Source organism: Grus americana, unplaced genomic scaffold, assembly GCF_028858705.1.
Source record: "Grus americana isolate bGruAme1 unplaced genomic scaffold, bGruAme1.mat H_54, whole genome shotgun sequence".
Lineage (NCBI taxonomy): Eukaryota > Metazoa > Chordata > Aves > Gruiformes > Gruidae > Grus > Grus americana.
Window position 1 is genome coordinate 32,506 of NW_026561376.1, and position 27,466 is coordinate 59,971.

Here is a 27,466-nt window from a genome sequence, read left to right on the forward strand (position 1 = left end):
AAGCCACCCTGCCCTCATTAAACCTACCGGTAGGAGAAAGTGCCCTCGCCAAATTAATTATGTGAAACCAAACTGGTGGCAGCAGATACATAGGAGCTGCACAGGAGGGCTCTGCCAGGATGGCCCAGCCTTGCCGAAAGCATCACTTTATGCTCCAGTTACAGTGGTAGATCCTTCTGCCGCCCTGCCCCGGGACATCCTCCTGCTGCGCTACTGGCAAGGAACCACCCCAGGCTCCCACCAGGCCTGCACTGCCCAGCAGCGCTCGTGCAGCTCCCCTGAGTTCACAGGGTGCAGAGTTGGATCCTGGCTGCATGAACTGAATCAAAGTGATGCTCCACTAACATCTTAGGGGGGAAAAAGGAAGACAAGGCCTATACATTTTATTAAGCTGGCCAATGTCTTAATGCTGAAGCAAGAGATCATTTGCAGTATTATTTGCACTTTCTTGAAAACAGACTACAATCCAGGGGAGTAAAAACTAGCCTGTAAAAAATATTTTCCCATTTCTAGAACTGAGTCAGACCTGATTTTCAGCCATTGCTTTTTATTTTGCTTTTTCTCTTCCTTCTCTCCCTGTGACTTCAGCACAATATCCTGACACAACCAAAAGCTCAAGTACCAAAATGCTGCAAGGAACACAATGTTTCATGGGAATTAGCCAGAACTAGGAGGCACCAAACTGTCCCAAGACAGCATCTCTGCCTGAGCACTGGGCAGCTTAGACATCTGGTGCCAAAGGGCACTCCCGTGCGCCTGCAGCAGCCATGCATCTCGCACGGGAAACCCAAAACACAGGCATCCTGGTGCAGCAAGGCAGCTGAAGGATAAGCAAAGTGCCCTGCACGCAGTCAGCACACGGGCTGGAGCTCCAGAGCCTCACCTCCCATGGCCCCTGGGCAGCCTGGTGCTTCAGCTGGATCTGCCAGTCCTCCGTGTTCGGTTCTGCGCAGTGGTGCATGGTTAAAATGACGGGTCGGGTTAGCAGTGCTCCTGGAGGCCCGCAGCTCACCACCGGCGTCAGCAGGGTTTGGCTGTCTTCTACAGGCGGCCTGACCAGGGGGCAGAAAGATGGATACGTTAAGAGAGTTGAAAAAGGCAAAAAGAACATTCTGGTACGTAAAAATAAAACATTGTTCTCTTAAAATAAAAAGATTGTGCAAGCAAAGACTCAGTGGGATTTGTTTGTTTGTTTTTTCAAATCCCCAAATGGGTTTTTTTGGCCAAATATCCCTCATTTGTTAAAATGCAAGTTTAGGCGGCAGGAAATTACAGCCCACATTTGCTGAGCACGCTCCACTCTGAAGCATCCTTGCAGACCATATGCAGAGGCTTCATTTCACCCACTGCCGAAATGCGGCCACCGCTGCATTTGGCAGCTGCTTAGCAGCATCCAGAAATGAGCAGTGGCTCTTGTACGCACCATGTGCGAGAAGTATTTACTGTCTGGACAGAGAGAAGTGGAGAACAGAGGAAGAGTATGAACTAATGAGCACGTCTGAAACCTCCTAAGTGGTACACAGCACAGCTGAGACATGCAGTTTGGGTTCAGAGCGATCGCCAATACTCCCTTTTACTTAAAAGGCATTCAGATCTGCTCGAATGGCTATTGCAAATATGCCTGCCGGGAGTAGGCATCCCTGGCAGTGGGGGAGGAAGGGTGAAGGGACGGTAAGCAATAGTGCAGAGGGCAAAACATACTCGCAAGCCTGAGATTTCTAGTGATAACCCAGAGCTGTTCAGTTAAAAACATGGGTGTTGTCCAGCGCACTTGCGGCCAGTCACTAGGAGTGGGTGATAGGGGAAATCATATAAATATATAGCATACACTGCATACACTGTGGTTTGTAAATGATTGTGTGTGTGTGTGTGTTTGCACGCATGGGCATGTGTGCACATGTGTAAACTATTCCAGACCAACTGCTGAGGAGCTTAAAATCAGAGGAAGCATGAGTGACTTTAACTATCCCGACATCTGGTGTATGACAAATACAGCTGAATACAGCCGCATCAGCTGCCTCCCTAAATAATACAGGGGACAAATTCATGATCCAGAAATCAGCAAGTGGGACATTAAGTGTTTATGCAATTTGCACTTAAGCTCCAGACCTGCCCAGAGAACCTCCCATCTTCTGCTCCAGCTAACGGTTCAATCCCTTGCTGCATTTACAAATACTTGTATTTATATCTGTATTGGGTTTAGTGGAATTAGTTGAGACAACATTAAATACTGTTTATTTCTGCAAGTCTTCGCCTTTACCAAAAGACAGAGCAAAAAAAGTACCTGTAATCTTAGATAATATTTTCAAGGAGACCAAATCAGGACAGAAGCTTTTTTGATATCCAATTTATTGCACCTATTCTGGCTATTGCAAAGATATGTCCGCAGGCATATCCTAATTTTGCCCACATTCATTCTTGCTAAATAATCCATTAATCCCACAGAAAAGGAAAGACGAACTTTTGAGAAATCCTTTTTCACAGTGGGATGAAGGTACTTTTGAGAAGTGTCTCCTGTTGTTACAAATGTTGTGGGAGGTTTTTATAACATTTGAGGAAAAAAAAAAGGGTCCGGCATGGAAAAATTTAAATCTATGCAAATCAGTAAATCCAGATGATACGCATCTGTGGAAATTAACTGATGAGTTTACTAAATGACTTAACAATTGTTTCTGAAAAGCCATGGACTGGAAACAAACAGCTGCAATATAGCTGCCTTTCAGAAAAGATGTAAAATATAACAATCTGGACAGCTATCATGTATTATGCCAGTTATTTTAGCCTAACAAACAGCATGTAAAAGAAATTAAACACTAGCAGATAGAGTATGTAGTCCAGCTCCTCTTGCATGCTATAGGGATCTCTGGATTCAGATGAAGAAGATCAGGGATCACTCTCTTGCAAGACTGAACTGAATAAATCATTGGGCAGATTTTGACTAGAATGTTGCTTCTTTTTCAGACTCATTTACTTCAGTTTGGTTGTTTGTTGGGTTTTTGTTTGGGTTTTTTTTCATAGGAAGCAACAAGAAGCTTAAAAAACAGTCACAATGTGGTGGTGGTTTTTAATGGTCATCTACCTTGCGCATTAATGGATATTTGAACACTCTCCTATGGTCTAATTCAAGAAACTGCAAAAAACATGATGTCTTGTAAGAAAAATCTTTCAAAATGACAATATTTGTCTGGAAAGCTACAGGTATGACAAGCTCTAGACTTAATCATCTGGTTAACCTAACTTCACCTAAAATACTACTGATCCATGAAGAAGGAAGGAAAAAAATAAAGGTTATCATAGTTTTGTGTACTGAATTACAAAACCAGCAGTCACAAAGAATATAGGAGGGAATATATCATGATTGCCATAAAAAAAAATCATACAGTGTCTTTTAGGTGAAAAATGAGTTAAAATCAACAAGAATCTGAGTACTGATGCATGCTGTTAAAAAAAGCCAAAAGGTCATTAAAATACTATGGTACTGATAAATCATACAGCCTAAAGTTGTCTCAAAGTAAAATTAAGTTTAGTCACTGCTCCGTGACAAAATCTTGTTAGCTGTTAAATTTTAGGACTCTGATGGAGGGCATGATTCTGCGCTGCAACATTTTATATCCGATTAGCGCAAGTATAAAAGATGATGCAGAACGCAAAGTCGGGAGGCGCTCCAGACTGCACAGTCAGCAAGTGAGACGGGAAGCAGATAGAAGCGTACAAAGGACATGCAAAAAATAGCAAGGCTTGGTACTTTTTTTTTTCCCCTGAGTTGATAAGCAGCATCTTTTTCACCAGACTTATGAGATTTATTGCCAAGTGGATGAGCTATGCATGCTCCTGACCTGGGTATGTGTGATACAGGACGCTCAGATGAGTGACGAGCAGAAAAACGGGCCAGCTGCAGGGGTGGTTGACTTTGCTGTCCCAACTTGCCAACCAGACACGCATCTGAGTCCAGCACCACAAACACTACTGGTCCCAGCGACTCTCCTCCACCACCCTACCTCATGTGGATACTGACCCACCTCAGCTCTCCACCAGTTTGGGGACTGCAAGTGACATAGCTACTTTAAGCCTTTAAAAATTGAGCTATAATGAGTTGCAGAGACGTTCTCGAGTAGAGTGAAACAGGGGTCAGTGTCACCGAACAGGTGAAATCCCAGCTCTGTTGAAGTCAATGCTTAACCTTTCCCTGACTACTGTGAGGCCAGGATTTCTACTTACAATCTGGAAGACAATGTAATTAGCAACTCAATAATTAAATTTACAGATAACAGTAAACAAGGAATTATTGTAAGTAACAATAAGACTCAGAAAATAATGCAAAAGATCCAGAGAGGGTAAAAATACGGGTACGAAATAAAATCCTATTAATTGTACAGCAGTTCACACTTCCAGAGCAAAACAAGCTCCAAACATAGTTATTTAGTAGCAAAGAAAAGCCATAAAAGTGAAAAAGATCTCAGGTGAGCTTACTGCAACGCAGCAGGCATCAACTTGTAATGTGACACAGCAGCAAAAAGCAAACCTGATTTCTGGGGCTGTATGGGACAAGGCATGTCAGAGCATGCTGAGCTGATATTCCCTTTCCTATCCAGCTCTACCGTGACTGCAGGTAGCAGGGTGTTTAGGGACCGCAATGAGATCTCGGAAATAAACACCTGAAACCCGGAGGAATGAGGCTAAACCACGCAATGGCACATAGAGCAGAGAGGTACCCTATGACAGCTGCCAGGAAAAAGGAACAAAAATTCTCTTGACAGATCTTTTCTTATTTCTCACTGTTTCTAATTTCCATTTTAAAGCAAAAGGATTATGGCTTGCTATAGCTAATGAGAACAGAAACAGATGCAGTAGACAAGATATATTATACAAGAGATATTAATCTTTCTGCTTCAAGGCATAAACCCAACACTAATTGATAGGATTAGTAAACAACAAATTCCCCTGAAGACAGGTTATTTTGTAGTCATTCATTATGAGCAATTTTCTGCCTTCTCCTGGAGCAGGTGATGCAGCACCAGCAAAGCCAGGATCCTGGCCTAGACAAGCATCTCTTGTGATCAAGTACTGTGCTTTCTGTGTTATAGATTGCAGGAGATCCAGCACAAACACGGACACACGGGAGCACACAGAGTGAGGGAGGTATCTCCTCTAAAGCAGAACGATCTATGGGCAGACATCTTCAGAACCTACTTTTAGGCTGTTATCAAGAAAAGCCCTGAAACAACCAACCCCCCAAAAAACCCTATCCACATGTGCTTCACTTTAGGCTTGCAGTAGTCTTGGGGCTACTTATTAGATGGGACTGGCATTCAGCTGTGCTAGTATGACTCTGAAGTCACTTCACTGCAGGTGAAGGACATGGTTTTGTTTTACAAAGATCTGACGGAGACTAAAATTCTTTCCTCCATTTAGCATTGCTATGAAAAGGCACTAACAGTAACTGAAAGGTCTTCAGATATTTTTAGATGTCGTCTCATCCCACACTGCTTATCAAGAACAGTCAACTTTTATCTAAAAGCAAACAAACTTTTATTCACTGTATCCGGTCCCTTCACAATCAAATCTGTGGTTTTTAATGGGATTACTCATTTGAAACTGTCTCCCTGTAATAAGCCAGAACATATTCATTAAGGTAGCTGTCAAACAGCAGATGTGAGCACAACTAGAGAAATCGCTGCTCCTCAGTGGGCCTACACTGTGCTCCCTGGCACTCTGCACAGATGATACAGGCAACCACAGCAGCTCAGGAAGCCCAGGACAGAGCAGGGAGAGAGGAATGGCTAACTCATACAGATGGCAACCCTTCTACACCGCTTAGCCAAAAGTTGGAGGAAAGACATTTTATTTTTCCTTTCCTTGCTGGGGCTTTATATTTAATATGTGTTCCTTCTTAAGTTTCAAACTTAATATTTTGGACTGACCCTGGTTCTTCTGCCAATGTATCTTTAGAAGGAAAATGACCCAAAAAGGTTTCCTCCCCTTTTGCTCATGCTCTGGTCTTTTTTAGTTGAATTTTTCAATTATAATGACTGGCACTTCATGAAATTGTCTTCTGGAGTTGCAAAGTAATTTTGTTTATGCAACTGAGAAACAGAAGGAAGGTGGAGAAACAAGATGTGGAAGACCTCAATTTCTTTTATTTCTCATCACTAACATTGAGTTTACTGGTAAAAAAGACAACATTGCTCCTTGGATCAAACTCATTGATCAGCTGCGTGACTTTAATATAAAGTCTATACATATACCGTGAAGCCACTGATGAAATCCTGACAAGGCCCACCCAACCCTTCTCTCTTTTAAGGTAGCTAATTTGGAAGTTACACAATTTATGTGTGTCTTCCATCAATATCTTCAGGAGCGCTGCTTGCTCCGTTCTTCAGGTTTGTCACGTTTTGTGGGCATGTGTCATGGATTATACAGGAGTGTCCTTCACTGTGCCATATTTAGTGCGGTTCTTGCTTCTGATTAGAGTATGCAAGAGTAGCTCCACCTAAAGCTGTGCAAGCTTGGCAGGGGTTCACGCGGGAACACGGGAACTGCCATACAAGATCAAACCAGCGGTCCATCAAGGCCCAGACCCCGTCTAGCACTGACCAGTGCCAGGTGTTTCCAAAGGAAGCACACAGCTCCACTAATTTAGCTCACAGCTAAATTTGTTTCTTAACCCGAGGCAGTCAAGAAAATCCTGAAGGTTGGAGGTTTATACTCACGCTATTAAATCCTTAATCGTGTAAGACCTAGGCTCTCACCGATGCTCATGGGAACAGGTTCTTGCCAAGTACCGGTCACAACAACGTGTTTATTTTATAGGTGAAACCACAGCTCAAGAAGGCAGTGGTTTGCAGATCTCAAAGTCAGTGATACTTCCTCAGACTAAGGGAGAGAGCATCTGATCACCACTGAAAAAGCCAATGAGCTTCAAGACAGAAACCTGTCTGATAGTTGTACAATATTCTCACAGGCTTGTCATTTTTTCAGTTATATATACATATCTATATACACACATACGTGTACAAACACACACACATATGTATAAACACACACAGAGATATCCTTTTCCCCGCTGTAGCTACTTCATAAAGCACATGGACCTCGCCACGAGGTCAACATGAATCTCTCACGCCAGCCAGAGATCAGAGCCCGGTAGCTATTTGCCATCCATCCTGCCCCGAATGACAGGCAGAATGAGGATGAGCTTGTAGCGCAGCAGCAAGAAAACCAGCCCGCTGGAGTATTAGTCTAGGAAAAGAGAAAACCTGCTGTGCCACAAGCATGCTAACGCACTTAGAGAAAACAACTGCCTCCAAGTGGCGTTTACTGCAAGCCATCAGAACCCCAATTTACCGCAGAAGGATAATGCTTTTAGGGTGACCCTCCTGCTCTCACATGCTTTGATGGATATGAAATGGAATAAACAGAGCGTCTCGGAAAGCTCTCCTAACCAATCTGCAAGGCAACACAAAGAGTGATATTACTAGCTTGTGAAGTCTCTCAAATTTCTGTACTACAGGTTTCAGAGACTAACTGGGGAAATGTATTAGGAAAACAAAGGAAGGAAAAGGAGAGGGGAATTTGCAGGACTCTGAGGGATGACAGATTTCCTGTTTCAGCTTGAACTGTTCAGAAGTCATTTCATATTTCTACAAACAAAGTGTGAGCTAAATCTTAAGTTGCTGGAGATATGTGAGCTGTGATGGTGAGCCTCTCTGTTGCTGCACTGGTTCTATTTAAAGTAGCACTACAGGGACCAAATTCTTGCCTCAATGGTGGTTGTATATCAAGAAAAAGAGTCTGCCTTCATTTCTGATTATAACACCCATTTTATAGTTTCCTGTATGTCCCCTTCCAAACTGCATCAACACACAACAGGACTTTTCAACCCATGCACATTTACACAGTACACATGGAAATAAATATAGGATCTCACAGGGTTTATTGAACACACTCCAGTTACCGCTTGGCCGCAAAAGCGAATGTCTGCAGCTAGTCCTTGCTGTGGACAATCACTTTCTGCTGGAGTGCTATAGGGGTGCAGCAGTGGATTTAAAAAATAATTACACCACACACTTGTGGTACCCATATGACTCCAATTATATGAAGCAACATCTGTGGCCCATGCATTCAGAAAAAGAGGCTTTGACCGAGCTGCAGCTCTGCTACAGCAAGTGAAGTGTCTGGGAAGAGAGTCCTGCAGCAGGAGATCATTGCAGCTGGGTGCTGGGTGCCACCCACCCCTTTCTGCTCCTGGGCACCTGGGGAAAGGGAGCAGGTAACAGGGGAGGACGTTACAGTCCTACAGTGTTTAAGCCCATTTCAGTGAATATTCAGTTCTGAATGATCTAGACAACACCCGATGAGCTCCATTTTAAAGGTCCTAGAAGTGGCTGGTTTCCATGAGCCTGAAGAGCCTGGCATGTTGGAGGGAGGCCGAAAAACTGGCATAAATCAAATAAGCAACTGGGGTCTGTGCACCCAAGAAGCGATTACCACCACAATGGGATGAGCCCTGCTGCCCCACGGCCAAGGCAGACTGCTCTCTCCTCTCCTCAGGAAAGAAATCACTTCTCAAAATCTTCATTGCAAGTGAGGGTTCACGCTTCTCCATTCACTTCTGCAGGTGTACTTCAGCACACTCGCTCTGTTTCGTGGATGGCACAGCTCCAAGCACGCTTTTCCCAATATAGGTTAACCTATCCTTTTATCCCCCAAGCGACCTGCTGAGTAGCAGCTATCACAAAGTACATAGAGGAGGCTTTATGACCCTTGAAGAAAATATATCAGACTACCATGTGACATTGGTTGTCCACAGCTGCATGAATAAGGAGGTAGGGATTCCCTCCATAACTGGCTGGAATGAAAATAATTGCACATATAGCCTCTTCTAGGAATGAAATAAATTTTTTTTGAATAATTAGATATTTTAAAAAGGGAGATTTGGAGGCAAGTTGAATAACAGGGGATACTCTCTGATTTTTTTTTTCCTTTCTGCAGGAAAGCATCCTTCTTCGATGCCATTTGTAAGTGTCTTTAAAACACAGCCAAAAGTAATAGAAATACAATCAATATTAGATATGAACAGAGACACTTTTTCTGTAGCTGCAATTAGCTATTTTCAAAGAGCAGGCCATGAATAATGTATGCAAAAAGATGGTGGTGGGGGGTTACTTATTTTTTTCTTTAAGCAGATTATTTTAACATGGGTGAAAGACTACCAAGCTAAAAAATAGTGCTCGATATCACCCAGTGTATAAACAGCTGTGGCTTAGCACATAATAAAAGCCATGAAGGGACTGAGCCAAAAAATGTATCTAGCTATGAGGAGGGGAAAGAGGCAAAGTACCGTGTAATGACTGCTTAGATTCACATTTGCCATTCAGCCTTTGTGCACGCGACTCCGTTCTGCAGACTAAGACCTCGCCTTTCTCTTTGTTAGGTTTTCCTAAACTGCTTCAAATGGTATCTTGGCCTTTTTGGAAACTTTTTTTTTTTTTTTTATGCCAAGGCTGCCAGATCACTAAGTAGACATTAAGACCTCGAATATGAATTGGCCACACATGCAGATAACAGGTGAGAACAAGGGTCATCCCAACATTGGCTCCGGGTGGCCCTCAGCTTGCTGTGCCTGGGGCTAAGCAGGACAACCACTTGCTTACTTCTACCTTGGAGCAAGGAGGGGTGAAGGACACCAACAGCTTTGGCTCCATCTTCTTCACTGCACAGACTAGCCAAGCCCAAATAAAAATTCACCTTCATTACAATAGGGGAGGAGATTTTCCAAGCCAGGTGCTCAGGCACCAGTCTCTCTGCTGCGCTGCTTTGTCACCTTGCTCCTCCGCTCCCTTCTCCTTTGCAGCACGGGTCTTTATTAAGAGATTACCTCACACCTTCTCCCTTCTCTGCTGCACAAAACTCACGCTGGCATGTTTTCCTTCCTCCTGGCTATGATTCAGCACCCCTCAAGCTTGAGGCCTTGCTGCAGAGTGCAACTATTGGTTAGAAAAGCAAAAGTCTGAGCTGGTTTTGTGGCAAAGCTTTTCCTTGGCTTTGCTCGCATTTAGCTCCAAGTCAGCAAATAGCTTCAATGCAGTTGACTTTGCATAAGCGTATTACCACAGGTCTTTAGTTACTACATTTTCCCCCTCCGTTAATGCACACGCAAATAAAGGCAGTCTTTTACCTCATGTTCTCCTTCCTGTGAACTGTCACATACATTTCATAGACTCTCCCTTGTGGAACGGCCCCCGCTGGGATCAGCAAGCTTACTCCTGCAGAACAGAAGAGACACAAAAGATAAAATGGAGAAAAAAAAAAAAGGCAAGTGGGCAGGTGAAGGGGACAGGAGAGGCAGAAGATGAAGCCTGCGATGCCAGATTTCAACCCAACCTCACCAGCCAACTCTACATGACCTCAGCAACTCTTGAGAAAAAGTATTTACTGCAACCCTGGTGTCTCCAGCGGTCAGCCGGTCTGTTCTTATTCCCCTTGTGCGTTGGCACTGAAGTACAGGACTGGAGAAGATGATTTTCTTCCCTTTGATTTTATTTAAAGAGCAGACAGATGGTTATGCTGCTGCTTACCTTGTGAAATGATGGAAAAACAAACGACTCTGACTAAAATTTCCAATAGCTGTAACGGGACATCTCTCCCTAGGCAATTCTTACTTAATTATAATCGGGAAAGAAAGGCAGTGGAGCACTGTCCCAGGAAGCAACAAGAACTAGTTGTTTCCTAAAAGATGGCTTCTGCGGCTGGCATCCTGTCTTTTAACGCACTCAGCTACTAATTAGACTACCAGGGAGACAAAATTGGGCTTCTTGGTATTTTGAATGTGCTTCGTCCTGTAAAGTGGCTCAAAATTTGGGTATCCAACCTTGAAAAAAAAGTGGGCAAATATGCTTAGTGCCCTTTTCAGTGGTGATTAGCTGCACACTTGATTACAAAACACTGTTCTTACATTACTGCCATTTCAGAAATGTCCTGTCGTTACACGGCAAACACGGCACATGAACCAGCTATTTCACTCTGCTGGACACGTCTCAGCCAGCTGTCTTTGCAGATGTGGATTAGCTGGGAATCAGTGGCAAGGATTTTAATACCGTTACTACTACAGAGCTGAAAACAAACCTACAGGCAGATTATTTACATATATGCATATGCACAAGACAGGCTTTATAGAAACCTTGCATGGCCCTATCTCTTTTCTTGAGCATACGCGGTTTGGTTACACGGGAGACCTCCCGTGTGTTGGTGTACAGGGGCTCAGTCCCATACCTGGCTTTGAAGGGGAGGGATTAGCTAGGAAAGCATTTTCCATGAACGCCTTCCGACACTTGTTTCTTTACAGGCCTGTTACAGACTCACCTGTGCATGTTCTCAGCTGTAACAGGGCAGGTGTAGCATAAATGAAGGGCTTTCATCATATCACTAGGAGGATATACTAATGTCCAGAAGCTGCATAGAGGCATGCACAGTAGCAGTAGGCAGACTGATACATTTTACAAAACATTTTAATCATTTTGAAGGGATTACGGCAGTAAATATTTTTTTTTTCTTTACAAATTGCTATTAATGTATGTGAATTAAATGTGACTAACAGACTTTGCTGACAATGTGCACCATGATGGCATAAGAAACCTGAGTAATAATATCTACCTTCAGCTGCTACTCAGGAAGTGTGAAATCCAGGATTGTATAGCATGAATTTTCAACATTGCTCAGCAGCCAGCACCACATTTGTTTAAGTAGTTCAGCTTTCACTCAGGCTCTTAATAGCTATTTTTGCCTCCTGTTAATAGCTATTTTTGTCTCCTGTTCAGAGAGGAGGGCTATCACTCACCGACCACTTCTGGCTGCTTCCTGGGCAGTGTGGGGCTGCATCCTGGAAGGACCAAACCACCTAGGTCCTGGGCCACCTAGGCGTTTGGCTTTCTCCATAACATCAACAAACAACAAAAGATTCAGCAAAGGAGCAGGAGACAAGGGTAGGCATTATCTCCTCGGTCAGGCCACTGTGCTGTAAAACGGCCAAGAGCTGACCACAACATGTAAAGGAGGAAGGCAGAAATGCTGTAAAACCCTGAGCTATCATGTCAGGTAGTTGTGAGCTGTGGTCTCACATGTACTGTGGTCCTACCTGGACTCAGAGCTCCAGAGAAACCAGGCAGGGGAACTCCTGACCACTGTGTAGCCTGCATATCCCCCATGTGTTTTACGCATTTGATTCAACCCTACTTTAGATGTTAATGTTGCTCTTCGTTAGCATGCCAAACCCATGGGAACATCTAGGTGCTGAACTTCCTTTGAACGTCAACACTTCATTTAGGAACCAAACAGCAGTATGGCTCTCCTAAAGAATCCGGCTGCCAGAGCTGAGCTCTCCCAAGGCTGCCCAGGAGCTCCTGGGATGCTCTGAAACTACCTCCTGGTGCCTGGGTGGTCTGAAGGGGGCCCAGCAGCCTGGCCTCGTACCCTGTGAGAAAGGCTGAGCAGCACTTTGCAATTACTTCAATGGTCAGTCCCTCTCTTTCCTAGCTGTAAAAGAAGCCAACAATACATATAATGAGGACAGAAATATGGAAAAGACACTCCTGGGCCTTATTTTCCTTGGGTATGTAATGTGTGCAGGAAAAAAAAACCTTCCAAAAATTAGTATTCTGCTGTCCTACTTCAATACCACACAGTCTGCAATGAATTGGAAGTGGAACAACTGATTTGTTTTTTAATTAATTTGTCCTTTTTATGTGTGATGACAAGACTGAGCCTTTCTGGCTTGGAGTCTCTTTTCTAGAACTGCATGAAAGAAAAAGGTCAAGGATGCTGAATCACACTTCACACAGGGAAGCTCTGAAGCCTCACACGTCTCAGAAAGTGGCTAAGAGCCCTGTGATATTCTGTTTAAAAGGTGGCCAGGACATTGGGAAAAGAATATTTAAGTACCTTGGTAGACCTGAATGGGGGGGAAAAACCCATCTGTTTGTTCTGAACAAAGATAAGGCAGTGTCCCAGGAGTGACCCTGCTTTTTCCTGCATAAAAGGAAGCTAACTGCACTTAAACCTACAAAATAACTGCACCTTTAAGCCAACACGGCTAGCACTTACCTGAATTGGGAATTACTAGGTGACCTCCTAAGGAGTTGAAGGTCCCAAATGCGGTGCACGATGGGTCTGTTTGCCGAGCAAGGCTCTGGTTCTTCATGTTCAGGGTCTCGTTCTCCAGCAGAGACTGCGTAATCTGCGGGGACAGCTTGGAGGAGAAATCAGAGAGGTCATCCTGGGGTGTGACTGCGCCGGAGGTGTTATAAACCTTGATCTTCAGGTTGGGCAGTGGGTCCAGGATTGGAGAATTGGTCATTGGGATTTTATCAGAGACATCATGCAAGGCATAAACAGGACCCCTGTACATGGCTGCAGCAGAAGTGAGGTCTGGTGGCACTGCCAGGAGGTCTGCATTGGAGGTAAGAAAGAAGAACTGTATTACTTCTCTATTCTGATGACTTTCTTCTGGGTAACAATTTGGGTTTGCATTCTGCATTTTGCTTTTTGCCTTTTGTACCAATGGTTAAGATACGCAAAGTTCTTGCAGACTGACCTTCATCTCCTTTTCCATGCATCACTCCAGCAAACTCCCAGGACTTGTACTGCCCCAGTTGCTATGGAATCTAATTGTCATAAAAAATTACAACATGTTTCTGCTCTGAAGACTTTTCACTGGGATCATTCTTCCAGATTGCACTCGGCTTTCCAGTATGATGTGCTTAGCGCCAGGGCAAGATGTTTTCCTTACTCAGTAGGCCTAGTTTATAGACTAATACCCCCTCCCTAAACGCTAAGTGACAATCATTAACCAATTTATCTAATTGGCTTAATGACAGCATTCCTGAAATAACAAACAGAACAAACCTATGAAGTCATCATGCCCACGACTCCCTGCAGTGGGGGATTAGTACCTGCATTACACTTTTTGTAGTTTTGTTTTAAAAGGATCTCCAGCAAAGAAAATTACACTTCTGATCATCCACATGACAACTCTCTTGTCATCTTAACTCTTATTTGGATTTATTCTTCTTGCACACATATTGGGGAAAAAAGAGGAACTCCTCAGCCTAAATATGGATCTTGAAAAAGCCAGCACTACTTTTAGAGTGTTTTTTTTCTGGCCAATGAAGTGTGGAAATAATCAAGCTGTTATGCACCAGTGATAAAAATGCTCATTATTAAATGATGTTCTACCGCAACTTCTTCTTCTACATTGTCTATTGAAAGTACAGTACTTCTTAAACTACTATTTATGCCTGTGGAGACAGGGCACAGTAAAAAAGGCTATTAGTGAAACAAAGGGGAGGAAGATGTGATAGAATTATTGTACTGTAATATCACTCCTCTGATGAATTCTGCCTCCGATGTTTCTGTCAGAGCTTTGCCTTTGATTTAAATTTGATCTGGACCTGTATTTTCCTAAATGTCTATGTTTCACTCTCGCATTCAAGCTCTCTCTTCAGAAGTTAAATTGCTCTATGCTCTTGCGCACATCTGAAAAATGCCAACATGAGTCTTGAGCGCTTGACCATCAGAAAGAAATGGATGTAATCTTTCTCCCTTTTATGAAACGCCAACAAGCATCCAGCAGATATCATTCATGCAGCCCAAGAGACCTTATAGCATCTCCCAGAACTGGTCAACATGGAGTGAAACGACAACTAACCTTGCCTTGCAGCCTTGATGTTAACAGGCTGAAATCCCCCATTTAACGCTGAGGAGTCGATAATATCTGACTCAAAGTCACGGTGGTTCTTGCGATAGACAAACAGGGCCACGACCACGGAAATAGCCAGGCACACGATCACGGCTATGACGATCCCGACGTAGAGAGCAACGTCATCTGAGTCAGGAGCAGCTAGAGGGAGAGAGGCCAGGAACCTTGAAGAAATGTGCTCCACACAGGTACTTTCAAGAAAACACATTCTTATTACTCTCGTTTCCTGCAGATATTTACTACCTTTTTTATAGGTTAATTTAAAATCCATTTCCAAAGCTATATAACAGGTCTATGCCCTTTTGATGGAAAACGATCTTTGATTTGTCTCTAACTTGCGTTCTAACTCCTTCCCTATCTACTCGTTCATCTATCTAGTACCCAGGCTGTGAACTACTAAGCATAACACATGTTGTAGACTTAGTCTCATGAAGCAAATTCACCCTATGAAATAAAATAGTATGTCTTAGTGACATAGTGTCATAATATTGGTATTTAGTGGTTCATCTAATAACAAAAAACATGCTGTGGGTTTTTAAACTTCAGAAACACATATGTATTTGGATAAAAGCTGAAGCAAGCACAATAAATAATGTGGTAATTTACCAAAAGGAAACCAGATTTATTAGAGCCATCTTGTGAGAAAATGGCTATGATATTTCTACTAGCTGCTTATGCTGTATCTTCAGCACTAATTTCAGGCTAATCTCTAGAATCATTATCCACTAGACATTTTTATTCCAAAAGGTCTGAATCTATGATCAAAATTTGATGTACTTCTATACAGTGAAGAATCCCAGTTTTAGAGATAGGGTAATGAAAATAGTGCAAAAACAAATCAAGACTTTTTTAGTACCTCATTTTCATTAGTTTGAAACATGTGAAATCATTATTTTTTTTTTTTTTGCTCCCCGCCTTCTAGCCATTTAAGCCAGGCTGCCCTCCAGCCATGGAGGTGAGAGCTGGCAGATGCTGAAAGGGACTGATCGATCTCTGTAAGCTCCTAGCTATCAGACCTTCAACGTACCAGCCACGAAACATCACATTTTTTTCCTCAGCAGTTCAGGAAGCAGATCGCTGAGTTCCAGCCCAAAGAGAAGTTACCCCTCCACCACATTTCTTCCATTTGCTAAGGAAATTTTAATGAGAAGAGGGTTTGTTCTCTCCAGTTTCTGTCTCTGAGGCAGCATCTTCTCCCACTTTCCTCATGCATAAGGGCCGTTACCATTCTGTGTCAACCCGCCGACAGCGAAACACTGTGACGGCTGTCAAGCAAGCAGCGTGCCACTCACTCTGCCGAATAGGTCCCTCTTTGCCTAGTCACACAGAGCTGGCATAGCTGTAAAGCTTGACCCAAGGAACAGCATCAAATTAGCATCCAGGAATGTAAAATCAAACATCAAACTTACAAGAAAATCCATATTCATTCTGCGTTCTCTGTTCAGTTGAAATAGGATAAATGAAACCTTAAAAAGAAAGAAATTAAACAAAAATGGGAACAAAATCAAATTAATGAGGAGAACAAAAAAGGGAAGCATGAAAAATGGTTTAATTAAAAAAAAAAAGGAAAAGAAACTGATGGCACTTTAAAATTCTGATACAGCACAGAATTATGATTTTGCATCCCCTGTCTCCTCCAGAGCCTTACTAAGAATTAATAAGCAGGCAGATTGAATTTCTAAGCCAAAATCGGTCTCGAGTCACTAACTTTGGAGTGCTTAAAGTCTTTCTTTTATTGAGCATAAACTCTAATGGATCTAATTTATTTCAGACATCAAGGGTCATTAGCATATGGAAAGTATTTTTTCCCTATCCCTGCCATATGCTTTAATTCCCAGGACATGTTTGGTGAGGCTCTAAACAGTTTTTTTATTTAATTATAGTAGCTTGCTGTTGATCTAATAGAGCTAAAGGAGACCTGTCGTCACTGGTCAGAGGTTAAATACCCATTCGTGGAGCAGAGTCCATGCACAAAGCCCTCTCTCTCTGTATTTCCCTGGAATTATTTTATCCTGTCTTTAATATATGTTCAATAGCAATTCCTCAGGGAGCAAAGAATTTGTCAGCAAACGGGAAACTGAGTGGCTTCTCCTCGAAATTATTACAAAATCAATAAGGCCCTTGGGGTCATAACATTATTTATTTGAAATGTTTGCAAGCACCGTATATCGACAAAATCATAACGCGATTTACAGCTGTATTTTGGAATGGATAAATAAGAGAGATAATTTCCTTTGTCTTTTCTTTCTGCAGCTCCCACAGCACGGCACACTGGAAGTGCTTAGTTCGCACATGAGTCCTGTGAACTCGCTAAGCCTCTCCCAGCTGCTTTCCATCCATATGGGAAACGAGTGAAATGCTCCAAGTCCCGTCCTGCTGCAAAGGTAAATGGCAAATCCAAAGTAAGAGGGGGAGTCGCTGTCAGGGATGGGATTAGAGTAGGTGTAAGCCAGAAGGTACCTCTCCTCCATCACCTTCCCTTCAGTGCTTTTGAAGGGAATTTCACCCTCTCTCCTTGGATCACACCGCAAGGAGCTCACACAGCCGGGGACTCCCTGCAGGTGAAACGAAATGGAAAATGCACTCCTGCCTAATGCACAGGGCCACATTACAGGCAGACCAGAGTGATAATCCCCAGCTCCCAAAAATGCTGAGTTTGGGTGCTCAGCATCTGTTGTGCTTTACATATCCTACTCTGATCTGACTGTTAATAAATTAAATTAATGTTCCCCAAGTTCAGTCAGCTTTCCCACGATAGTAATTGGTGAGTGATCTCCCTGTCCTTATCTTGACCCACGAGCCTTTCATCATATTTTCTCTCCCCTGTGTAGCTGAGGGCAGTGACAGAGCAGCTTTGGTGGGCACCTGGCCTCCAGCCAGGGTCAACCCACAACATCACAGCAAGAAGAGCTGCTGTTTGATGATGATGATGGTTTTTTCCCGAAGCATCATGGGGCAGACTGTATCGCCTGTAATATCTATTTAAAACTATTTCACAGTAATGATTCCAGCCTTATAATTACTTCTAGAAATATTCTTACATTCATTTATTTAGTTCTTTGAGGCAAGTTCACCTATGTGTGCTCTCAACACGCATACTCAATCTTTTCTAATAACTGCTTCCTACTTCTACTAGTGTTCTCCAGATATTGGCCATAAAAAGTCAGGCAAGCAACTTCTGGGGGCTTGAGTGAGTGCTCAGCAAGTCTGGGCATGAATTTACAGTACCCTAGTTACTCCCCACTTACTCCCCAGATGAATGCAGAGGCCCATATTTAGTCAACCTCAATTTCAGCTATAGCCTTATGCCCAATATTTCCTTTGGCAAGATGTCTCTGGAGACCAAGAGGCAGCCAGCAGGAAATATGAGGCACAAGGACAAGGTGGAATTTAAGCTGGTTGCATCTCCATATGCCTTTTTGCCTCATACTCAGTTCCACTAGGAAAGCTGAGGATGTCTCGCTGCACTTCATGTGCCCCAGCATGTTCTTGGGGGAGCCAGCACGGGACAACACGAGTGTCCCGTCTCTGCATCACCCACGGAGCTCGAGCTCACCCGCGCAGAGCCGGATCTCTCCCTACGTTGCATTTCAGCTGGCAAGTTTTGCATTCAAGGTTGTGCGCTGTTCCTGCCACATCTGAAGTGATGTAGCAACTGCCATGCAACGGGCACACAGGACTGGATTAGCTGTGATGTTGTTGAAAGCATTCTCTCCTCCCGGGAAAATGGAAATCTAATTTCAAGTCTTTTCAGCAAAATAAACAAGTGTGGTCCTCAAATACTCTAGAATAAATTTACCTCATTGCAACCTCTTCACAGACCCTGTTTGTCACAAATACTTATTTGCATCTTACACAAGTTTGCATAGATTCTCTGACCGATAACCGTGGAGAGCATCCTTGCAGCTACATAAGAGCGACACCAATTTCTTCAAGAAAAATTGTTTGTGTATGTATCCAAAGGCACGTCTATTGAAACGGGAGGATGAGGCGAGGATACTCTGTGCTGCTTCCATTAGCCTCGCAAACCAACGTGCTTAGTAAAGTGAGCTTGATTTTTGTCTCCCGTGTGTGCTCTGAACTGAACCAAGCACCCAACTCCAGAAAACTGTTTCCATGCAAACATAGCCTGGCTTGCACAAGTGTCTGCGAGGACACATTTTCAGCCTGAAAAACAATTTTTTGCTGAGGGCCAAGAGTAACAGCTGACCAACCTGGCTGTAGATGGACAGGTGGCCACTCGTGCTGGATGTAAAGTCCTTGTTGAGGTGACAGCACTACACGAGCTATGCTGTGGTGGTCACACGACCCTGTTTGCTCCCCATATGTGGGCAGGCTTCCCTGGCTGAAGCTAGCACAGACCTTACCTTGGGTTGATTGTCAGTATCCCAGCCACGCTGGCAACCCCAGCCGTCCAGTGGTCAAACACCAGCTCCATTTGCACTTGCAAATTAAGCACGTTTGTCGGAGATCACTCAAACATGGCAACTACAGACGCCTTCTGCCATTTGGGCAGGACTTTTTAGAATAAAACTACTTTTCAACACTTCTTTGTTGTGAAAGTGCTCTTCCAAAAGGGAGCGGGCACTGCAGTGGCAGCGGTAAGGGAAGGCTTGCGGCCATGTGCTGGTGGTGGTGGCTGGGCAGGAGGTAGGGTTATTGCCATGCGGCCAGCACAAGAGCACAGGTATTGCTTTAGAAAGTTGGCTTTCACACTGGTCCCTCTGACTACCCCTTCAAACAATGAGAAAGGACATTTTCATCAGATAATGATGCAAACCTGCTGGGATTAGTAACTGAAATAATGAAGAATGACTTCCCTCCTCTCTTCAAAGTAACTGCAGTGAAAAGAGATCTTTTTCTTGTGTTGGTTTTCTTTTTTTCCCCCTCCTTGTATCAACAGTGCTGCTTTGGCAAGTACCTGAGGGACTTCTACCACGATCATCAAAATTTTTAACGAGGGTGAATTTAGAAAGGTGCTGGTGGGTTTGACTCTGGGAAGGCTGCTGAGGCTGCTGACTCACACTCGGAGCAGCTGGTTTCACAGTGAGCTACTTGCTTTGAGAAAAGTAATTTAAGCTTCTTCCTACAGCTTGTTAGGAAAAGTACAGTTTCAAAGGGGCTTTTGATGTTTTGTTGTGTAACTTACTGCTGGATGAGTAAAATAGTAATAATCATACTTTAGCCCCTTCTGTTTGAGGCTCTCAGAGGCTTACCAAAAGTGGGTATTTATTTCCCTCATTTTACAAGTACCTCACCCTATGTCATACCCGGAGAATCAGTGGGAGGCTTGGGTTAACACACAGAAATTGCACCACTGTAATTGCATGGTAAATGCATTCACTAAAAAGTCTTTAATTAAGTTGATGTTTCTCCATGCATTCTACTTTATATTCAACTTTGGGCTTGTAAATACATTTTTTGTCCCTGTGGAAGTGTTTCTATTAAGTGTTAAAGATGGGCTTTTTTTAACAAAAGTAATTACACTGACACAAATTCTTTGTACCAATGCAGATGTATCATTATAAAGGTGCGTTATGTAGGCATTGCCTATTCTTTTTCTATAAAGCATGTGAAGAGCAATTTAAGCACCTTTATAATGATGTAACACACTGGGAAAAGTGAAGAAGGGTGAACAAATGTCAGATTGTAAAGATAGAAAGATAAACCAGCCCAACGTTGGTATATAGAAAAGACTTCAGCAGGCTTTTTACCAATGCATTTTAACTGAATTGATCACAGTCACATCAGTCACACTTGTACTGATTTGGGGAATTGTGTCCATTTAACTAAATAGATTTTGAAGCTCATTTAATTAGTTTGGTGCAGTTAGTGAAGGCAGATGATCCTCAAACGCTGGAAGTCCAGCCTGAGCATTCTGGTCTCACATGCTTTGCTCTGACCTTCTGGAAATACATTTGTGCCAGAGACCACAGGAAACTCAACGGTGGGTTTCTGTGGCTGAATGGCCTTCAGGCGTTAGCTTTGACAAATAGGCAGGATGACCTTTTTTACAGCATGAATTCATCTGCTGCTACATTCCTTGGGAGGAGCAGATAAACCTTCTGCCGAGTTGGGGAAAAATGAAGCATTTGGGAATGGAAGACTCTCAGACCTACAAAAGATAACTGTGCAGAGATTATGGCACTGACTCCCTGGAGATGGAAATTGAGAAGAGTGTCACCAAATAGTCACCAAAACAACTTTTCTAAGCTCTCTTTTTTCCACTGGGGAAGAATCTACCTGCCAGCATATTCATGTGCATGTGTACACACACACACACACACAGTGCTCAGACTGGGAACTTAGGATCATGACCTAAAATCCTGTGTTTGATTTTACCTAGAAAGCCCTGGGAATATACTGCCTTGGCCTGTGAACTGGCATATTTTAAAGACAACTTTTATCCCTGTGATACAAAGCACTAGGTTACGGATTCATGCAGAGGGAACTTTGTAACTGGCTCCCCTTTTTTGTCCTTAATAGATTTTTGCTAGCTTTCTAGTCATGCTGAATTTGTATTAATGGATATCAATTTTAGAGTGAATTGATCAGATTATGAAAATATTTTACTCTGTTGCTTGCAGAAAATAAAATACTCGCATAACAGAGAAAGAAAAATTCCCAGTTCTCCATCTGTGTTTTCCCCAGCTACTCTCTCTCTTCCCAGTAACTAGGTAAGATGGCAGAGTAGCTGAAGGTGATCTTTCTGAGCACTTATTCACTAGGGCTTATACAGTTTGGGTCATATTTACAAAAATATTTACAATTATCCTGCAAGGAAATTGCTTTATACCATTAGCTGCTGAGGTCACGGTTAATGATACGTATTTTGAGACTGTATCAAGGTCAGTGAGAGTTGGAGACATTCACTTTCATTTATAAAGTGAAGACTGCATAAAGCACACTGCAACTGCTTGTTTCTTTAACGCGTCGTATTTTAATCTGGCACCACTTGCTTCTAATCTATAAACACTCTCTACCTTCTATGCAGCAGTTTCAAAAGGAGCTAAGGTCACGTAATTATGGGGCCCTTTTGAAAGCCTAGCCACACGACATGTCTCAATAACATCCTGTTGCAATGAACTCAACAGGTTGAACATAATATGTTGGAACAGCACTTTTCCCCTTTTTGGCTCCAAAGTCAATGCCCTTAAATTGCCTGTAAGAAAAGAAGAGGGCACGCATTCAACTGCTGGCTTGATTTCTCTCCTTTGAAGGATTTATCCAGTGCAGCAATACTGAAGTAGGAATAAGCTCTTGCTGGCAACAGGCTCTTAACCACAGAGCTATGATGGACAGATGAACAGAGACTAATTCTCACGTGTCAATGCCTAAAATGTGAAGGAAGCAGTTCTCAGATGATTTAAAGTACGTATGGGGTGCATACATTGTGACATGAGAGTTTACTGGAACAACCCTTTGTTTCTCTGCGATACAGACATGTCAGATGAGTTCCAGTATTTAGTAATTCAAAGCCAGCAAGCTAGTAATTTTTCCCACAGCAGTCCCAAACAATATGCACTCAATTGCTCTGTTCTTAATTCCCATGATGAGGTCTTTTTTCAGCATTAATTCAGTTATCTTCCTCTTTCCCCAGCTCCAGTGGCTCAGAATTTTCTTTAAAATCTTTGGGTTTGGCTGAAATTTTCTATAATCAGTCTCGGAAATTATCCTGAAAAGTTCGAGTCAAGTTGGGCTAAGAACCCTAATTATTATTTTTATTAAATTTGGTTTGGTTTGGTTGATTTTTGAGTTCAATGGATCTCAACAGGTAAAGAAAAAGTATATACTGCTGTTTCCAAATGCCAGGGTCTAGAAATTGAACTTGTCTCCCTTTTTCTGTAAAATGCCATTCGTGGTTCAAAGTCAGCCCAATTTCAGATTTTGTAAAACTCTGCACTCCTCGGAAGAGACATCCAGCAATTCTGAATTCCATTATAAAGAGCCATTTCTAAGGTAAAGAAGAAAGGCACTTGCCCCTGCAGCGCTTGCAGTGCCACGACCACAGCAGTGACCTAGCATTACTAGTCCTGCTTCCGCCTTATGCCTCCTTTTGCCTTACCTAGTTTACTTCTCAGCAATTCTACAGCCATCACCAGCTTGCTGAGTTTCTTCATTATTTTTAAAGCAAAATCAAGATGATAAATACAGTGTGCAAAGGCACAAAACTTTCAAAAGAAACTTCGAAGAGCTTTCAAAAATCTTAATTCAGATGCATTGCAATGTTATAGGTTTCCCTATGACGGACAAGCAGTCACATATTCTCACATTAGGAGAAGGAATTTAGGAGACTTAATTTGACATCCCGGAGTCTTGAATTGCTCCATGCAGGTCCCGCTGTCCAGAGACTGCGACTGCACAAGCTTCCAGTACTTCCTTTTCTACAAGGGGACAGATTTAACGGTACAAGTGCAACCTTAGAGTAAACCCTGTATTCTGACTGTTTAGTGGTAAGGTTCACTTAACATGTTGCTAACGCAGATTTACCACAGGAGAAATATTAACAATAATCTTTGAATTGTAATTGCTGTTAATTGTTTCTCTCCCCTGCTATTTCCCAGGAACTCTAGCACATAAACAAGGAGATGGGAGATCTTCTACCTTATTTGTGGTGGTTAAAAATGAAAAAAAAAAACCCCAACCAAACCACAAACAAAGTCCCTGGAGCTGCAAAAAACTCTCAGACAGAATGTGCCCAGCTTCTTCCTATATTTGCTTTTCTAAAGAAAGACCTTCATGTCTGCAGTAATGATGCTGAAGGTCAGATATGCTATCAGGCATCCCAGAGATAATGCACAGTAATTTATTTTCCTTCTAAAGGACTAATTATTGGCATGTTCAGGGTGGGCTAATAAACAGGGAGCTTGAGGTTTTGTGACTGATTATTTACTTGGGTATTATCTCAGATCTTTCCTGAGCGGGCAGGTTAAATGGGGAGTCTCTCTTGTTCTGTCCTTGAACAGGAGTTTATGATATTCTATAATTAAGATTGCAACTATGTTTTCATTTTAAATTAGATTCCTGACATTTTGTTAACATTGTTAGAAAGGTCTTGCCTGAGTTTAAACATGCATGTCATCTATATGGGGGTGGGGGAAGATGGAAGAGTCGGATAACTTGTTGCTAAAATTTGATGTGGATTAGAATAGGCAATTTTGACATTATGCAATCTTTTACAGTTAAGGACTTTGACCTTTTGGCTAAATCTTATGTCAGCCTTTAATATCTTAGAAGCACAGAACCTTAACATTGGGTTTGTTACGCGTGTTCGACAGCAAAAGTAAACACGTCTAGCATCGCAATTTGCTAGATTGTGGTTTTGCAAATTCCACGTTTGCAATGACTGAATGTTAAATAGACTTCCTGGGGCTTGCTTCGTTTTGCAGTTGTAGCGGGCCAAGAGCAAACAGGTTAGAGGGTGAGCTGGAAGGGGGGCAGCACTGAAGAGGGGACACGTGGCAAACAGCTAGATGAAGGAAGGGACAGCTGGAAGAGGATCTAGAAGAGGGGATTCAAACTGTTAGGACTGCTGGAAAAAAGGCTCGCGGAAAGCATGAGTTACCCACATGGATGTTCAGTGACACGTATTGAAACCTCTAGCAGGTCTGTAAGCTCACAGGCAAGGTAACTTGTACTCCCCTGGTTTATAACCTCAAAAATCCCAGAGACTCCCGAATCAACTGATCAGCTCAATGTTCATTTCCCAACTGTGGAAACTTCCTTCCCCGAGATGAGTTTTCATTTAAGGACGCTGCCGATGTTTTTGTTAGTCCTTTATGTAGAACACAGATATAGAAATAGAGAGCACCGAGTTTTACTTCTGATCCTGTCACTCACTCCCTGATGAGCCTCGGGCTGCTCACGTAACCTCGTTCTGCCTGACACCCTGCCAGGGAAGCGAAAATCATGAAATATACCCACCTTTGTACATGGTAAGGAAAATATAAACACTTATTATTGTCACTGTATGGTTGGGTTTTTTTCCCACAATGATGTTAATGTATCAGTTAGACTTTATTATAAGCTTGCCTTTTTCTTTCATCTGAGTAACTTTTTTTTTTTATGTGCAGAGGAATAAGGGAAGAATAACAGAAACACTCAAGGGAATTAAGAAGAATGAAAATTATAGATGGACAAGGTTGGGGTTCTTCTCCTCTCTGCATGGCTATAACATTTTGTTATTAATTAAGATTTTTCAAAACAGCCCAGAGGTCTTAGAGGACTTGCCTTTCATTAAAATTAATGTAGAGGTGGGTCTTTCTGAACTGACTGGGGGAAGACACAGCAATTTCAGTGTCCTGGGTTCTGCTCGTGGCTCTGCACTTCTGTTTTCTCTCAGTGCTTTTATCAGCTTTGAGCAGCAGGTTTTCTATGCAAGAGCTCTCAGTTACAGAGGGCCCACCAGAGTGTGGACACTTCCCAGCTGGGGATTTCTCACGTCGCTACAATAAAAATAAAGATGAGGAGTCGTAACTCTGAGATGTATGCATAAACTCCCTCGGCTGCTACATCATTACATAGCAGTTGAGTTAAACACAGAATAATGCATCATATCAAATAACAATATTACAGCAAACTTCCTCTAGGAACAGATGAGATGCATTCTTCAAATGAATGAAACTCCCCCTGCAAGGGCTCAGTGAAACAGGCCAGGTGGCTAAATCATTATGCTGACAGACTGAACATATTAGAAGTTCTCTCTTGACCCACACGCTCTTAATAAAAGGTTTTATTTCATTCCTCTGCACACACAGGCTTCTGTTGCAGTCTCCCTTGAGAGAGCTTTGCTTACCTCCTGGAGTCTGGAAAACATTCCCCTGCTCTTTGCACACTAATCTGCTCTGGAGTACCAGAGGTCCTCATCAAACTGCTCTGCCCTCTAATTCTTCCCTGAATGCCTGCTTTCAAAACAAGCCAAAAAGGGAAATGAATGCTTATTCCATCAGAAGTTCTGGCATGTTACGTTAAACAAGCAGGGCATGTGCAGAATATATATGTTTAGGGAAGAAAGAGATGTCAGTATCAGGTTAAATCTTGCTTTCTACTCCAGATCTGTGTATAAACAGGCATGGGACTTGAAAAGGGCAGCAGTTAACCATTTCATGCACAAGCATGACAAACTGCATCTTTTTCACTCACTTAGGCGCTATCATTGTAAGAGGGAACCTTATGAACTTCATACTGCCTTTCAGACGAGGATTTCAAAGCGTTCAGCAAATATAGATTTGCTGTCATCATTTCACATCAATTCACTCTCGACTAGAAGGCAGCCTTTTTTTAACAAGGAATGGAATTACTAGTCTGATAATAACATCTTCACCATGGCATAGGTGCCTCTTTCTCAAGTGGTTTATCCGCTATTTGAATTTCCAAGTAGTTAAGCTACATGCAGGGAGAGAACCCAAGTGACCCAAGAGTTAGTCCTGAGTGTGGTCTGTAATGACGGGCGAAGATGTTTTGAATCTCTTCTTCCATTCTTTAGAGTGATAGTAGCACGTCTTAGTCTTTTCATGCTCATTTATTTACATCCAAAGGAATGAAGGAAAAGTCCACAGTGGATCTGATGACACTTGGCAATGATTCACAAGTGGAAATTTCCTTTGGCCCTATTCAATGATGGATTTGCATTCCACATGGTGAGAATGTATAAAGTGAAAAGTTTTCACTACATAGAGCAACAGTACTATTTATGTAACTATATAATCCATAGTCCTCAAGCAACAACACGTGCTTTGGTATTACCTCATTGCTGTAAGATGGCTAGCCCTGTGTTTCGGAAAAAAATTGAAAGCACAACTTAGCCAGCCTTTTCTGAAAAGCCACAGTGGTCTACTAAAGCTGAGAGTGAGCTGAAGAAGGGACACTGGTTGTCTCCCTCTGACTGTGCTTCTACCAGCCCTGCGCATCACAAGCGTGATTTCAGCAAAGACCAACAACTCTACCAGCACGCACAGGCACCAACCTCACGCCTGCGGACTTTCTGTACTTATTCAGGACAGGGCCAATACAGATCTGAACACTGTCACTTCAGATCCTCAACAGAAAGGACACAGGTGACATGCTCTGAGCAGGACAGCTGTGCATCACAACTCATGTAAAAAGCCTTCAACATAACCGTGCAACACAGCTAACTCTTTTCACAGGTTGTCCACCTCTTCCTGATTACCAGCAGCATTTCACGTATAATGCAAAGCAGCATTTGCCCTGCCAGGGACTTTTAGCATCTGTTTGGTACTGCACACGTGATCTCGCAGTCATTCCAGACTGGGCCCAGCAAACACTTCCCCTCGTACTTTGCTTTAAACGTACTTGTGATCTAGTGAAGGGAACTACTTGTGCTGAAGTTTGAGCCGGCAGTGGAGTGCTTTGCTTTCTCAGTCCCCACACAGAACGCCCACGGAAGTCATTAGGCAGGGTGAGTGGAGGGCTAATTGCAGTGTTTCAGTTTAGAGCGATCCCCTGTGAGATTCAGTGCGTGCCTTTAAAAGTGGTGTTCCTTGCACTGAAGTATTTACCGCAGTACTCGTACTTCAAATGGGAAATAATGCAACTATGGAGGCAATAATGCAACTAGTGTGGGTGGTAACCAGCCAATTCTTGTTACACCTACAGCATATTTTGTTCCAGAAGATCATATTAATGCTATTACAGGAATTACAAAATTGTTATAATGGGACCTGCTAGGCAATATTGTGTATTTGGGAACTTAAA

General features: G+C 42.8%; 1 protein-coding gene across 1 annotated transcript in view; it reads right to left on the reverse strand.

Moving 5' to 3' along the window:
- LOC129200336 (netrin receptor UNC5C-like) overlaps nucleotides 1-27,466 on the reverse strand; it is a gene marked incomplete at its 5' end in the record, with an annotated part of 51,279 nt that overhangs the window by 16,892 nt on the left and 6,921 nt on the right. Inside the window, 5 exons of the mRNA XM_054811656.1 lie at nucleotides 884-1,052; nucleotides 10,178-10,265; nucleotides 13,099-13,443; nucleotides 14,702-14,893; nucleotides 16,162-16,218. Coding sequence (XP_054667631.1) covers nucleotides 884-1,052; nucleotides 10,178-10,265; nucleotides 13,099-13,443; nucleotides 14,702-14,893; nucleotides 16,162-16,218 — 851 coding nt within the window. The remainder of the gene's footprint in view (nucleotides 1-883; nucleotides 1,053-10,177; nucleotides 10,266-13,098; nucleotides 13,444-14,701; nucleotides 14,894-16,161; nucleotides 16,219-27,466) is intronic.